Genomic DNA, 15455 nt, shown 5'->3' with positions numbered 1-15455 from the left:
GAGAGAGAGGAGAGAGAGAGAGAGAGAGAGAGAGAGAGAGAGAGAGAGAGAGAGAGAGAGGAGATGATTTGTTATATAAGTTATAAATACATTATGTAGCAGCCAGTGAGTTACAGGGAGATCATAGAATTTACAGACCATACACTGCATACTCAGCTGTCAGAGTTGGGCAGGGCAGATAATCTATTCAGATGACTAATAGAAACGTGGTGATGGGGGGAGTAGGAGGGCTTATAAGGAGGTGAGAGACTGTAACCAAACTAATTTAGTCTAACTTTCCTTCCTATTGAAATCTCTGTTGCACCAAATATATGATAGGCTATGATATCAATAGCCTTTACTGGGGAATCCACACGCTTCCAGAGTGGCACAAAGCAGCAGGGAGTGATGTAGAGACTCTGTGTAGACACACTGATAGAATAGACTCGGCTACTTGTTTACACTAGGGTGTGTCCATCCAAAATGAAATGAGAGGAGGTCTCAAAACGCACCCTTTTTTCCAGACAGTTTACCCTACCAGGATTTATTCTATCTGAAAGTAGTTAAATAGTTGTTAACATAAATTATTGTTGATCAGTGAATGCTACTGAATTATGACACATATTTTACGGCGATTCTAGGCTGCAAATCGCGGAAGTCCTCTTGACACTCAAACCAAAGATGGTGGGAAAATGAAGATAGGTCACTCAGGCCCTTTACCATTGAAAAAAGAATGTCAGTTCCGGTCTGCTTAACGGGGTGGTTCTCCCTCTGACATCAATGCGATAGCAGCTGGGTCTGGTCCGCTTAGCTCATTGACAGTAACTTAACCAGAAGAAAATAGGGAGTTAGATGTCTCGCTTCCTCTATCGTCTCTGGCCAAACCACAGTTGGCAGTGGCACGCAATTAGATCTTCCAGTTTTTCTCCGCGTTCTCCTGTATTCATTATCCTGTCGAGTATCTCCTTTGAATTTGGATAACTGCAATAATGTATCAAGTCGTAAGAAAACTCGTGTTTACAGATTCATATTGTGCCAGTAACGCTCCGAAGACTTATGAAGAATTATTTGAGAAATTAGATGCCAACAAAGATGGGAAAGTGGATGTTGCAGAACTCAAAGAGGGCCTCTCTGCTTTGGGCATTGCTTTCGGGAAAGGAGACGCGCAAGTAAATAGCGTTTTACATATGAACATATAGACTGTCTATATGACAAAAAAACGTGTTATTTTAGTGTCAAAATGATATTATTGTGTAGCGCAATTTATAGATTTACACAATATGATGGTTGTAGCCCCTCCCATTGGCAAATCGTGTTGACAGATGCCAAGCAAATATATGAAAAAAACGTGTTATTTTAGTGTCAAAAGTACATTATTGTGTAGAGCAAGTAGAGCTACACAAGATGAAGGTTGTAGCCCCTCCCATGGGCAAATAGTGTTAACAGATGCCAAGCAAATGTGGCATTTTAACCAGTGACAAGGGATAGGTTTTACTTACTAAGCTATACAAAATTAAATGTATTCTAGTCTATTATTTGTTTGTCATTTAGCAGACGCTCTTATCCAGAGCGACTTACAGGAACAATTAGTGTTAAGTGCCTTGCTCAAGGGCACATCGACAGATGTTCTAACCACTAGGGGCAGCAGGTAGCTTAGGTGAAGTACTGCATATCTTGCAGTACTTCACCTCTCTTTAACGGATTACCATTAAACAATCCATTTACTGTATTACACGTATCTTATATCATAAAGAGAGCAATGCACATGGGCATCCCGTGTAATAATTTCCCTAGATATGACTGAGGATGTTGGTTTTTGATAAGACTCAGTATCTCAATAAAGTTTCCATATTTATTTCCATATACATATAGATAACACCTGGATCTGTCATATAGTACCAGGTAGCCTACTGTGCCATCTGAAAGCTGCAAGGATAGGGCATCATTAGAGATCATTTTGCCTGTAGCTTCAAAAGTTGAAACAGGAAAGGCAAGGTTTTATTGTTGCGGTGCGACTAAGGATAAGGCCACACCTTTAAAGGTAAAATATGGCATTCCTGCATTCCTTAGTTTTCTCCCAGTCACAGCCTTATGACTTTTAATTTATCTGTTTGCACAGAAAAGTGAAAGGCAACTTCTAAAACATTCATTCCTGAAGGTCAGCATCAACTCATCCTTGATACTTATAATGATATGAATGCCCTATGCCCTGTTGTATGGAAGTTGAGTTGACATATAGATTAGATAATCTGCTCAGTGCCTGTATAGCCTACAAGCATAATTTTAAAGTCAGGTAGCCCATCCCTAGGTGAGGCAACACACCAATGCACTTTGACCCCATTACATTGATTTGGTCATACAGTCTATAGTACAGCATCCCTGTAAATTCAATGAATCCTCAGTGTTCTCTATAAAGAAAACAGTAGGTGGCACAATAGTCCAGCTAAAGGTTGAACAGCCAGCTGCCACTCTCCAGTGAAAGTGTTTCATGTAAGGGTTTTGAAGAGATTTTACAATTATTATTTCAAGCTAGGAATGTCTACACTACGAAAATGAACAATGGTGGTGGATTGTAAATGTGTTTTTGTTTTATTATTCCCAGAAAATAGTTTCATCTGGAGACCAGGACAACGACGAGGGTCTTGACATCAATGAGTTCTCCAAGTATCTGAAGGAACATGAGAAGAAACTGCTGCTGACTTTCAAGAGCCTGGATAAAAACAATGACGGTATAGTAGTCTAACCCCACTACAACATATCAATACTTAAAATACAATCAATTATTTGATTCAATGTAAATGATTCTATATTTTATCTCATGGCATTGTTTTTTCCTACAGGACGCATTGACTACATGGAGATAAAGCAGTCCCTTGCCGAATTGGGGATGGACATCAGCAAGGAAGAGGCAGAGAAGATCCTTCAGACGTAAGCCCTCAGTCATATATCTCACTGTCTGGTGTCATGGCGGCATCAGCTGTTAAACAACCCACATTGGGCATATATTTACTTTGAGGATACAGTACATCAACTCCAGCATGTTATCTGAGCTCACTCTGTGGTTGTTCTCAGTCATTAAATGTTTATGTTGGGCCTGGCACTTTCACTGTCCTCTGCTTGTGATGGGTGGGGACCTCTACATGGCTGCATTCTAGCCCAGCTAAGCTCTCCTGCAGTGGAGCTGATAACATTAATACAGCCCCTGACTGGGGATGAGGGTGGATGATAAACACCTAGAATGAAAACCAGGAAATAGCCTTTACATTGATGTGTAGTTTCTAGACTGTGTTGATAGCGTGAATATTATATTCTTTAAATAGATTATAGTTGAGTTGGAGAGTTACTACAGGACAGGGCACGACAGAGAGTGTTCATTTCCATAACCAAAGCACTCAGATAGACTGACTCACTTTTTGTCTAACAAATACTGGAGAGGTAAGTGGAGAGAGAGGGATGAAGCAAGATAGAAGAGATATAGAAATGGACAGGGAGAGCAGGTCTCCAGTAAAGTACAGAATGGATCAGTAATCTCATTTACTTATTGATTACTGTCGCTGCTGTCTGCTCTCAGCGGAAGTGCAGCCGTGAACTGTCCCCATTGTACAGACTCAATGACAGTGTCACACTTCTGTCTCTCTGTGCTGTAGCATTGATGTGGATGGAACCATGACTGTGGACTGGAATGAATGGAGGGAACACTTCCTTTTCAACACCGCCACCAACCTGGAGGACATTATCCGCTATTGGAAGCACTCCACAGTGAGTGAGTGAGTGAGTGAGCATGTTTGTTTGTGTGGGAGTGTGTGCTGGCTGGGTTATCCTATACATCAGAGTTAACAGTAGGGCAGCTTTCAAGGAACGGGACATGCTACGACCTCCGACGAGCCATCAAACATGGAAAAGGTCAATATATAGGACTAAAATAGAATTATACTTCATCGGCTCGGATGCTCTCCGGATGTGTCAGGGTTTGCAGACTATTACGAAGGGAAATGAAGCCGTGAGTTGCCCAGTGAAGCAAACCTCCCAGACGAGCTTGAATGCCTTCTATACTTGCATCGAGGCAAACAACACTGAGCCAGGCATGGGAGCCCCTGCTGTCCCGGACGACTGTTTGATCTTGCTCTCTATGGCCGATGTGAGTACGAATTTTAAACAGTTAACACTCGCAAGGTCGCTGGGCCAGACAGAATACCTTGGTGCATTCTCAGAGCATGCCCAGACCAGCTGGCAAGTGTTTTCACAGACAATTTCAACATCTCCTTGTTCCGATCTGTAATTCCAACGTTTCAAGCAGACCACCAAGAACTCAAAGGTAACCTGCCTAAACCACTATTGTCCTGTAGCAATCACATCTGTAACCATGAAATGCTTTGAAAGACTGTTCATGGCACACATCAACACCATCAACCCAGACACCCTGGGCCCAGTCTAATTCGCATGCCGCCCCAACAGATCCACAGATGACGCAATCTCTATTGCACTCCACACTGCTCTCTCCCACCTGGTCAAGAGGAATACCTATGTGAGAATGCTGTTCATTGACTACAGCTCAGTGTTCAACACCATAGTCCCCTCCAAGCTCATTACCAAGCTCAGGTCCCTGGGACTGAACACCTCCCTCTGCAACTAGATCCTGAACTTTCTGACGGGCCGCCCCCAGGTTGTGAGGGTAGGGAACAACACATCTGCCATGCTGACCCTCAACACTTCGTCCTCTCCTGTACTCCCTGTTCACCAACGACTGTGTGGCCACGCACGACTCCAACACCATTATTAAGTTTGCTGACGACACAAAGGTGGTAGTCCTACAGGGAGGAGGTCAGAGACCTGGCAGTGTGGTGCCAGGAAAACAACCTCTCCCTCAACATTAGCAAGACAAACGAGCTGATCGTGGACTACAGGAAACATCGGTGTGGCTGTACTGGAGCGGGTCAAGAGCTTCAAGTTCCACTGTGTCCACATCACTAAATTCTTAACATGGTCTTCTCACACCAGCTCAGTCATGAAGAAGCCACGACAGTGTCTCTTCCCCTTCAGGTTGAAAAGATTTGGCATGGCCCCTCAGATCCTTAAAAAGTTCTACAGCTGCATCTTGACCCGGCTGCATCACCGCTTGGTATGACAACTGCACCGCTCTTGATCGAAGAGCGGTGCAGTTGGTGCGGATGGCCCAGTACATCATTGGGGCCGAGCTCCCTGCCATCCAGGACCTCTATACTAGCCGGAAATTTGTCAAAGACCCCAGCCACCCAAGCCATAGACTGTTCTCTCTGCTACCGCACGGCAAGCGGTACCGGAGCGCCAAGTGTGGGACCAAAAGGCACCTGAACAGCTTCTACCCCAAGCCAAAAGACTGCTGAACAGTTAATCAAATGGCTACCTGGACTATTTGCATTGACCCTTTTTTGCACTGACTCTCTTACACCGACTCTAATGTACACTCACTGGACTCTACCCACACAGTCACACATGCTTACACTGACACTCCAACACACACACTACACATGCACACACACACAAAACACATTCACACATGCATATTGATGCCACACACATACACACACTTTCAAAGTATTCAAATACCCTGCTGCTACTCTGTTTATTATGTATCCTGATTACCTAGTCACTTTTACCCCTACCTACATGTACGTATTACCTCAACTACCTCATACCCCTGCACATTGACTTGGTACCAGTACTCCTTGTATAAAGCCTCGTTATTATTATTTATTGTGTTACAATTTTTCTATTTTTATTTGCTAACTTACTTACTTATTAACTGCATTGCTGGGAAAGGGCTCGTAAGAAAGCATTTCACAGTAAAGTCTACACCTGTTGTAGTCGGCACGTGACAAATGAGCTCAACTATATCACAATCAGATATCAAAAGATTGGTGGTGACAGTTTTGCACCTTGCATACAAGCTCAACTTGTAACAAAACTTGCTTGAATATAGTAACTATTGTTGAAACAATGCTTCAACTGTCATTACATAAGGACAGTGCAATGCTGCGGTACCCTGTCTGCCCTTCACAACAGTTTGACAGACAGTAGAGGGGAGAATTGTGAATTAGAGTTCCTTTCCTGCTGGTTCTGGAGATGTCCCAGGACTTGTGTAATGACATGGTTCCTCTCTATGTCAATGGGATCAGACGGAGTCAAGAGTCAGTCAAGAAACAGGCAAAGGAGGGCAGGAGGGAGAGGAGGAGAGATAGAGGTGAAGTAATAGGCTTTGTCTTCTGTTTATACACTCATGTAGAGGGGAGGATTGTCTCCTGAATGAAAGACAGGCAGTGATGTGGAGGGAACCAGCCAGTCACAGTAGAGGAAGGAACAGTCAACAAACTGACAGGTCATGTGGCAGTGCAACCTGGGGGTGCCGTTTTTATTGCTGAATATTTTGATATCCTCATGTCCTACAACAGTGCTCTCCAACCCTGATCCTGGAGAGCTTTGGATCCTCTGCCCATTCATCCACCCAAGAGAGAGAGGTTGAATAAACCTGCATGACTTAGCTAAACTAGGCTACCGGTAAGCTAATTTAAGGCTGTCCTAGGAGCGGATTAGCTCGTTAGTGGCTTGGGACGGTGTGGGGGGTAAGGAAGTCAATGTGATGTCAGTCTGGGCGGGATAGGACCATCTTGTTGTTATTGGGGTGGAGGTAGGCTACAGTGCCACTGGGACGTTGACTGGCTGGCCCAGTACATACATCTGGCTATTGCATGGCTCCGAATCGACAGACCGACCAGTACCAGGATCAGTATCACGGCTCAGATTCGGGCTGGGGCGACATGGCACTGCTGCAGCATCCCAAAGAAAAGTGGTTCTATATTGATTTTGAGGATGATGGAAATATCTATGAGGTGGAGATTGAGGTGGTAAGTTCCATAGAGATCCTATTAAATTACAAATTCTACGGTAAGATCACTCCTCTGTTCTCTATCAGCTCAGGTGTCACAATGGACTTAAACTGAATTTATACTTTGTTTTGTCCATGATAAAGTATATTTCTTTACCAACACTGAGCACTGAGGTGATCGTATTGGACCTGGAAGTCAGTATGCACATAAATTGTTTGGTTTGTTTATATTGTTGGTGGCGAATCTGTTGATTATGTTCATTACTGCATCCAGAGTTGTCTTCTAAGTTTAGTTTTTATTGTTGTATTGAAAATGGTGCATTGAATTTGCATTACATTGAAGGTGGTCATTTTTGTCCTCGAAAATTGGAGCAATCTGCTATGTCATGATGATAACACAATTGTACCACTGTAATAATATACTGGTATGTAATTGTTGAAATGAGATACTTGTTTCCATTGTACCATATTGTTAAATGAGTGTTTTGCATTGTTGAGCTAATACGCTGTAATTGGCATCAGTGGTGTCCATGTAGACAGACACATAGACACACCATGTTACATAAAGTGAGAATTAGGCCAAGGTAAAACATCAAGGGTTCGGTAGGATTAGGTTCAAGGATGGCATGAGGTTATAATTGGTCAGGGTGTTTGGACAGTGCTGAGGGGTATACTACAAAGCTGGGTCAATGACTTAGTTAGCTAACTTTCCTACATGTTCTGAATTTTAACTTTACATTTTTTTTTAAAGATAAGCTTGAAATGGGCATGTTCTCATTGTTTCAACAACCAAAATCACTTATCTAAGTTTAGGTTTTTACTGAACCGAAATATCTATAGTTATTTCTGGTTGTTCATCAAAGTTAGCTGACTAATTCATTGATCCTGCTAGTATACCCCTCTGGTGTTATGTCACAGATCTTGGGAGGTGAAAGGGTTTGTTGCTGTGCAGTGCTGCAGTTGTGGGGTTCAGGTCTCTGGTGAAGGATGGATGTAATTACAATTGGCTCATTCATCCCCCTCCTCTCCCCTGAAACTATTCCCCAGGTCGTTGCTGTAAATGAGAATGTGTTCTCAGTCAACTTACCTGGTAAAATAACGGTAAAATAAATAAATAAAATAGAAAATAGTGAGTGGGACTTAAAGATCTTGGTGAGATATTATCAAATAGGACCCATCTCCTTTACATGTTGGTCACCCTGATGATTTTGATGATGCTGCTCATAATTGAGCCTCCATTGCCTCATCATTCATCAAAGTATTCATAATCAAATGTTATCAGCATTTGTTCTGTTTGACGCTCTTTCGATGTGGTCTTTTTTTTCGCGCATTTCCGAACAATGTGCTTTGCTACTCCGAGACCCACATATATTTTAATTCATTACTAGAATATTTCAGCACACTTTGAACCAAAATAGACCAAATCAAGTTTAGTGTGGAGGTGCTGTTGTTGTTGTCGGTCTAGAATTAAACCTGGTCCACGCCACGCGCTTCTATAGTTTTATGCATTCATATGCATTTTATGCGATGTATAATTGCAATTTTGTTTAGGCTACTGGTAATTTATTTAACTTTAACTTTTTGTTCGAATGAACTACTTATTTCTTCGACCTGGAAATCAATAGTATTGATTGGGGGTGTGTGCTTTCGTGCGTAAGAACATGCGTGTTAAGACTTTATTGGGGGCAAACTCAGTGTTTCTAAATGTTGGCTATATTCGTTAACAGTATGCATGTGTATTGTGATAGGTTCTGGATATTGGGGACAGCCTCACCATCCCTGATGAGTTCACAGAGGAGGAGAAGACAACAGGTGTGTGGTGGAAACAGCTGGCAGCCGGCGCCATGGCTGGGGCGGTCTCTCGTACAGGCACTGCCCCTCTGGACAGGATGAAGGTGTTCATGCAGGTATGTACTGTGGGCCTACATGCCTACCTCTATTAAGCATATGTCCAAGAAATGTATTGTGTATGTCCTTCTTGGTGAAGTTAGATGCAGTATACAGTAAATGTCAGGACCATATCAAATTAATTTACCTTTGTTGTGATGTTTGGATGACATGGGGAGATCCTACCTGCAGGGATCCAATTACAGGGAGCTAAGGAGGGGGCCCCCACAATAATTTAAATATCAATGTGCCCCCCCCCCCCCCACACACACAAATGATACTGACAACAGGCACCACCAAGTGATGTTTGGCACCCCCAAGAGTCGCTGTGTAATTCGAACACTGATTATCTGTGATTTCCCTTTCTCAGGTGCACGGCTCCAAGACCAATAAGATCAGTCTGGTGGGGGGCTTCAAGCAGATGATAAAGGAGGGGGGCGTCAGCTCCCTGTGGAGGGGCAATGGGACCAATGTCCTGAAGATCGCCCCTGAGACAGCCATCAAGTTCATGGCCTACGAACAGGTGAGAAACAATCAACCGTCTCTCTTTGTTGTTTTTAAGACCTGTGGATCAGGTCTATTTCAAGTTACTTGTTTCTTATCTGGCTAACCATGTAGCCACAAGACCGGGCATTATGTCTACTGCATTTGCATTCTGTATATATGTCTCTGGGCCATCAGCACAGTTTCACTTTGTTGGCTCTGTTCCTCTTGGCAGTATAAGAAGATGCTGTCGTCAGAGGGAGGAAAGGTCCAGACCCACGAGAGGTTCATTGCTGGATCACTGGCCGGGGCCACCGCTCAGACGGCCATCTATCCCATGGAGGTGAGAGGATGCGAGGGCAAGGGAATGGGATGGGAATGAAGTGGAGGGGAGTAGAGAGAAGGGAAGGGTAGAGGAGATAAATAAATGGGGATTAACATGAGTAGGAAGGAGAGAGGAGGGGAGTGCAGAGAGAGAATATATTCTGTGTAGTTTTATAACCAGCTAAAGTCTCTCTGCTTTGTCCTTTTAGGTAATGAAGACTAGGCTTACGCTGAGGAAGACTGGACAGTACTCAGGAATGTTTGACTGTGCCAAGAAGATCCTGAAGAAGGAGGGCGTGAAGGCCTTCTATAAGGGCTACGTTCCTAACATCCTGGGCATCATTCCATATGCTGGGATAGACCTGGCAGTGTACGAGGTGTGTCCAAACATTTGTAACTGGATAAAACAGTTTTTTTGTTTTTTTTGGACAGGTCATTGGTGTAGCCTGGTCCCAGATCTATGTGTGCTGTACTGTGTTGTACTTCTTTGGTTGTTGGTTATAGAGCAAAAACCTTTGATGTTGACCCAGTTTTACCACTAAATGTAGGTGATTGTGATCTCTTGGCCTAATCATGATTCCTGACTCTCTCTTTGTGCTCTACTCTACCCCTTCTTACCTCAGAGTCTGAAGAATGCGTGGCTGGCCCGTTATGCCAAAGACACAGCCAACCCTGGGATCCTGGTGCTGTTGGCCTGTGGTACCATCTCCAGCACCTGTGGCCAGCTGGCCAGTTATCCCCTGGCTCTGATCCGAACCAGGATGCAGGCAGCAGGTAACCGTTGTCATGTCTTTGACTATGCCGGATTAAGTGATATGACATGCTATTCTATAAAATCCTTTCTCTGTAATTAATCAGCCATTACTTGATTAAGCTAATCATGTAAATGTAATTAACTAGAAAGTCGGGGCACCACAAAAGTGTTTATAGAGCTGTTATCTTCTGAATAAACTCTTAAAGACCTAGTAATATTTTACATCAATAGCAGTCAATATTAATCGTCACCTTATTTCAGTCTCATCTGAACATCGTAGAATTCTTGGTTATCTTCACGAACACTGGCTAACAAGTTGAATCAGCAATACAAACTTTGGTTCAATTATTTGTTTACTAAATACCTAACTAATCACACAGAATTACATATACACAGAATGGATCATACATTGATTACTAATTATGTCCTACAAGAAAACGTCCCTGGGGGAGGAACCTGTATGACGTCTGGTTACACAAGTTGAGGGGGTTGGGCTTGAATGAAAGCGTGGGAGGACTGAAGAACAAAGGGAGAAGCTATGCTTCTTATGCATTCTAAATAACTGCCCATTTGGAAAAGGAAAATGCAATAAATATTTACTCTGAGCTGCGCTTCGGTTGGTAGGTCGTAGATGCTGGCCGTGTTGCCCAACAGAGATCTTCCTTGTCCCTTTAAGAGTGTCTCTGGTGGTAAACCCAATTCTCTCATTTAGAAGCTAAGATTACATTTCATCTTTTCACAAATAGTTTCATATTTAAATATTGCACAACAATTCCATGTGAATCTGATAACTATAATGTGTAGACTTTCTACGATACAGTTTGTCATCCAATCATTAATAAGAATGTCTCAGATGACAACTGAACTGACATCATATTCATTAAGTACCAACGCATATTCTCCACTGGTTGGATTACCGAAATATGGTTCCTTTCCCCCCACCGTTTGATGTTCGCAGACTCTCTATATTTAACAAAGGCTATTCAAGAGTCCTTCAGTAGAGTCAAGAGAGAGAGGGAAGGGAGAAAGGTATTTATGGGGGGGTCATAAACCTTACCCACAGGCCAACGTCATGACACCATCCTATCTCAGAGAGCACTCAAAACCCAAACCTGTGACTGTACAAAGTGTTACAACACTGTCACATATTGAAACAGACTGGTCTCATAGACTAGATGTAACATAGTAAGGTAAAGGGGGATACCTAGTCAGTTGTACAACTGAAGGCATTCAACTGAAATGTGTCTTCCGCATTTAACCCAACCCCTCTGAATCAGAGAGGTGCGGAGGGCTGCCTTAATCGATATCCACGTCTTCGGCGCCCAGGGAACAGTGGGTTAACTGCCTTGCTCATGGGCAGAACAACAGATTTTTACATTGTCAGCTCTGGGATTCGATCCAGACACTGACACACCAACGCTCTTATGGTGTGGTTACATAAGACAAAAACAAAAGGAGGGTGGTTGGTTGGGGTGGATGGAAGGGTTTATAAGGCAAACTTCTAGCAACCCATAGGTTGAATGTTTGTGTCTCATCATGGACATGTTTAGCATTTTAGCTAATTAGCAACTTACATGTAAAAATACTTGTAGCTACTTTACAACTACTTAGCATGTTAGCTAACCCTTCCCCTAACCCTTTAACCTTCCCCTAACCTTTTAACCTAACTACTAACCTTAACCCTATCCTTAACCCCTAAAGGCGTCTGCCTGCTTCAGTTCGGCTGACAGCTACCAGAAGTCGGCTAGGTGAATCAAACGAGTGTGCTCGCATACTCTCTTAATAAAAGACCTTCGAGAACAGTGGCAATAGTACTGTTTGGCCATTTTGAGACGCCTTAGCCAGTATACACTTCCTCAAAATAGTCAGAATTAATCTAAGATAACTCAAGAAATCTGTCATTAATTTTGACGCTTTTTGCTGAGGAGATCTTAGTTGCGCAATTTTACATCTAAGATGTTTGGTGCAGTATTTCTCAATGAAAAAATCTGCATGAAAACGAGTCGTCTCTCATTGAATGACAACAAAGAATCCCTACATTTGACGAAGTGGTGTACACTTCGGCTCCTGAACTTTGGCTGGCCTTGGGAAAAAATGTTGTGTGCCCGAACAGCCAGAAAAAACCCTTACCTTAGTATAAAACATAAAAATGTAATCATAATATATGCAGAAATACTTCCGAACTGTTTCAGCTGGAAAGCGTGTGCAGGAAATTGGAATTCATAACATATTGTACGAATTTAAATTCGGAACATATCATACAAATTGCAATTCCGAATATATCATGCGAAATGTTTGATGGACATCCACAAATTAATGCATACCATACGAAACGTAACATACTAAATGGAGTGTCTCAGATTTATGTACAGAATAATACAAAATGCTTTCGGACCACGTTGAGAGAAACACCAAATCCCACTCCGGTCTCAAACACGATGTATTATCATGGCCAAGATGACTGACTGAATTATATCCACGAAACCGAAGTCTTCAAAATATATAACTTTAGCAATTACTCTTTACAATCTATAGAGGAAATGGTGTTGATCGATTCAAATTAGTCCATGGTAATACCAACTTAATTTCCTCTCTGTCTTTCCCTTTTCTCTCAGCATCCATCGAAGGCTCAGAGCAGGTGACCATGAACCGTCTGGTGAAAAAGATCTTGGAGAAAGAAGGATTCTTTGGACTGTATCGTGGAATCCTGCCCAACTTCATGAAAGTCATCCCAGCTGTCAGTATCAGCTATGTGGTGTACGAGTACATGAGGACTGGGCTGGGCATCTCTAAGTGATGAGTGGTATTGTATTAGTGTGTGTGGGTTCGCATATGTGTGTCAGTTAGATTATTTGATACCATTTCCCTCCATATTTTCAGTCACATTTGTTGGGGTAAATTGCAAAATGTGAAATGCAAAAATACTGTTTACCTGTTCCACCAAAGCCTGGACTTAATCTAGCTGTTGCTAGGGTGTTAGTCCATTGTCCTGGGACCTTTTTTTATTACAACCACGCACACAAACTTTCCAAGGCAGTCTGAATGGTCATTAGTCAAACACTATAGTGGTTTACATATTTCAAGTTTACCCAAGCTTCCCAAGTATACCCCATTACCAAAGAAAGATACAGAGGTCTTTTTACATGTTTCACCTGAGATGCACAAACCTTAGATAATGTTATTATTTTAACATAACGCACTAGACAAGGTCAGTTACTGGAGAAATAAAATAAAAAATATTCTGGCGGAATTAGGGTTGTGTTCTAAATTTGAGTGCCAGGGTGAAATAGAAGATGGCTCCTGTCTTGTTGGAAGGAGGAGTCATGCAAATTTTGTTTTGCACATTTTGGGTCCATGAAAAAGGAGTATGTGCCTTATTGTGTGATTTGTTCAGATCTCTGCATGGGACCTGTGGGCCTGTCCATCCATCCAATTCGTCTTGCCTTTTTTCCAAAGTTTTGTTAAATGAAATACTCCTGTTTTACAATAAAAAAAGACAATATTTTAATACAAAGGTGTGCCGAGTACGTTCTTTCAAGCCTTTCACACATTCATTCATTGTAGGCTGAGGCTGGTCACGCCGCCATTCCATTGTTTTATTATCTGCAATAATAATGCATGACACACCACCACATGGATATACAGCAGATGTCTGAAACGTACCACCAGCTCGTTACAGTATTGCCAGAACCAGAGCCTAAAGGATACACATTTAGTATCAGTCAGACATTTTTAAGTACCATAAATAACACAATCAAGCATATGCCATCACAAACACTTTGCCATTTTAGAGATCTTTCCATTCACACTTAAAATATGTTCAATTACAAATGTGTCTGTACTCTGTAGCATGAATTCATTGCTCTGAGAATATCTTCTTCTCCGGGTAAACTCCCTTGAGAACCAGTGTGGCCACCAGTGAGAGGAAGGCCACCACCGACAATATAGTACGCAGGGCTTTGAACCAGCTGGGGTAGGTGGGCAGCAGAGACAGGTCATAGTGTAGGGCGATGCCTAGCCCCATGATGACCATCATAGCTGCTGGGGTAATAGTGTCGCTGAACAGCATGGCCAGCCAGGCTAACAGGGATGGAACCACGCTATTGGCCAGGTTGATCCAGTCTGGCTTGGCCGGGCTAGTCTCCGGGATGGCAAAGCCCCACCGTGCACCGCCCAGAAAAGACAAGATAGACGCTCCATAGGCCACCTGGGCGAAGGCCACTTCTGGCAGGTAGGTCTCGGTCACAGCCATGATGAGCGGAGCAGCGATGAAAGGGATAAGGCTGGAGAGGCTCAGGTACAGCGCTGGTTTGGGGCTCTTTCCCAGGTCTCTCATGTCATAACGGAGCAGGTCCAATTCTCTGGGTGGAGGCTCTGGTTGTTGTCGTTTCTTCAGCCTCGCAGCAGAGCTGTGGAAGTACTGGTTCCTCAATACACCAACAGCATCACTTATTTTAGGGAGCAGCCTGGCCGAGGAGACCCTGCAGGGCCACAGGGGACAGGAACTATAGGAGGCATCAGACACCCTGGCTGAGGCACCAGCAGACAGGCAGGACATTTGCTGTGGAGAGTCCCAATGCATCCATGGAAATAGAGATTCAATAAGATGAGTAGATGGACATGACATGAAACAATGTTTAGACTCCTCTTACAGGTAAACTCACCTTGTGAGCAGTAAGGATGGGTCTTCTAAATATACCAGCCAACATCTTATCTGAAAAGGTAGACAATGTTAATAGATACCCCAAAATCTGAATAGCATAGTGCTATATGAATGTCTGAAATCTCTGCAGTAACCTGCCTGCCTGTTTAGCACGGAGTTGCTTGTGTAGAAAGTCATATACTGTTAATGTCTCATCAAAATCACTGCCTCTGCGCAGAGAACATCTCTATACTATCTCGGATTATTGTATTCTTACTTGTTTTTCAGATGGGAATTAAATGTTGTTATAAATAAGTACAAATCCGCTGTCCCTGATGTCAGACATACACCCTGCCGATTTGTGTGCGAACGTATATTTCTTCCGTCCATACAGTGACCTATGAGAAGTCTGGTTCCACAACAGTTACCCCCCCAGTAACGATGAATTGTTCAATTAAATGTGATGGATATATTTGCTACATCATTAAACAAATAAACTGACAGTCAAAGACCACATGTTACAG

General features: G+C 42.9%; 2 protein-coding genes across 4 annotated transcripts; one reads left to right on the top strand and one right to left on the bottom strand.

The window, feature by feature from the left end:
- The first annotated feature begins 838 nt into the window (after positions 1-838).
- On the top strand, positions 839-13803 carry slc25a24 (solute carrier family 25 member 24). The gene is made up of 10 exons (XM_014123342.2): positions 839-1148; positions 2582-2708; positions 2820-2907; positions 3627-3738; positions 8590-8748; positions 9099-9251; positions 9447-9554; positions 9745-9912; positions 10159-10309; positions 12905-13803. The coding sequence occupies exons 1-10, from the start codon at positions 969-971 to the stop codon at positions 13084-13086; spliced, it is 1428 nt and encodes a 475-aa protein (XP_013978817.1). The 5' UTR covers positions 839-968; the 3' UTR covers positions 13087-13803.
- A 61-nt stretch (positions 13804-13864) lies between these two features.
- tmem69 (transmembrane protein 69) lies at positions 13865-15343 on the bottom strand. Of its 3 annotated transcripts, none has more exons than XM_014123296.2 (3): positions 15209-15343; positions 14954-15003; positions 13865-14850 (listed from the first exon to the last, which is right to left on the bottom strand). In XM_014123296.2, exons 2-3 carry the CDS (start codon positions 14996-14998, stop codon positions 14146-14148), a joined length of 750 nt encoding a protein of 249 aa, XP_013978771.1. In that variant the 5' UTR covers positions 14999-15003; positions 15209-15343; the 3' UTR covers positions 13865-14145.
- Positions 15344-15455: the final 112 nt, after the last annotated feature.

Source organism: Salmo salar, chromosome ssa10, assembly GCF_905237065.1.
Source record: "Salmo salar chromosome ssa10, Ssal_v3.1, whole genome shotgun sequence".
In the NCBI taxonomy this organism is placed as follows: domain Eukaryota; kingdom Metazoa; phylum Chordata; class Actinopteri; order Salmoniformes; family Salmonidae; genus Salmo; species Salmo salar.
This window is presented reverse-complemented; position numbering and strand designations above follow the sequence as displayed.

Coding starts and splice junctions, on each gene's coding strand:
- slc25a24 (XM_014123342.2), top strand. CDS start 969: ATGTATCAAGTCGTAAGAAAACTCGTGTTTACAGATTCATATTGTGCC. Junction 3,739..8,589: donor GCTATTGGAAGCACTCCACA/GTGAGTGAGTGA, acceptor GTATTGTGATAG/GTTCTGGATATTGGGGACAG. Junction 10,310..12,904: donor AACCAGGATGCAGGCAGCAG/GTAACCGTTGTC, acceptor CTTTTCTCTCAG/CATCCATCGAAGGCTCAGAG.
- tmem69 (XM_014123296.2), bottom strand. CDS start 14,998: ATGTTGGCTGGTATATTTAGAAGACCCATCCTTACTGCTCACAAG. Junction 14,851..14,953: donor CCATCCTTACTGCTCACAAG/GTGAGTTTACCT, acceptor GACTCTCCACAG/CAAATGTCCTGCCTGTCTGC.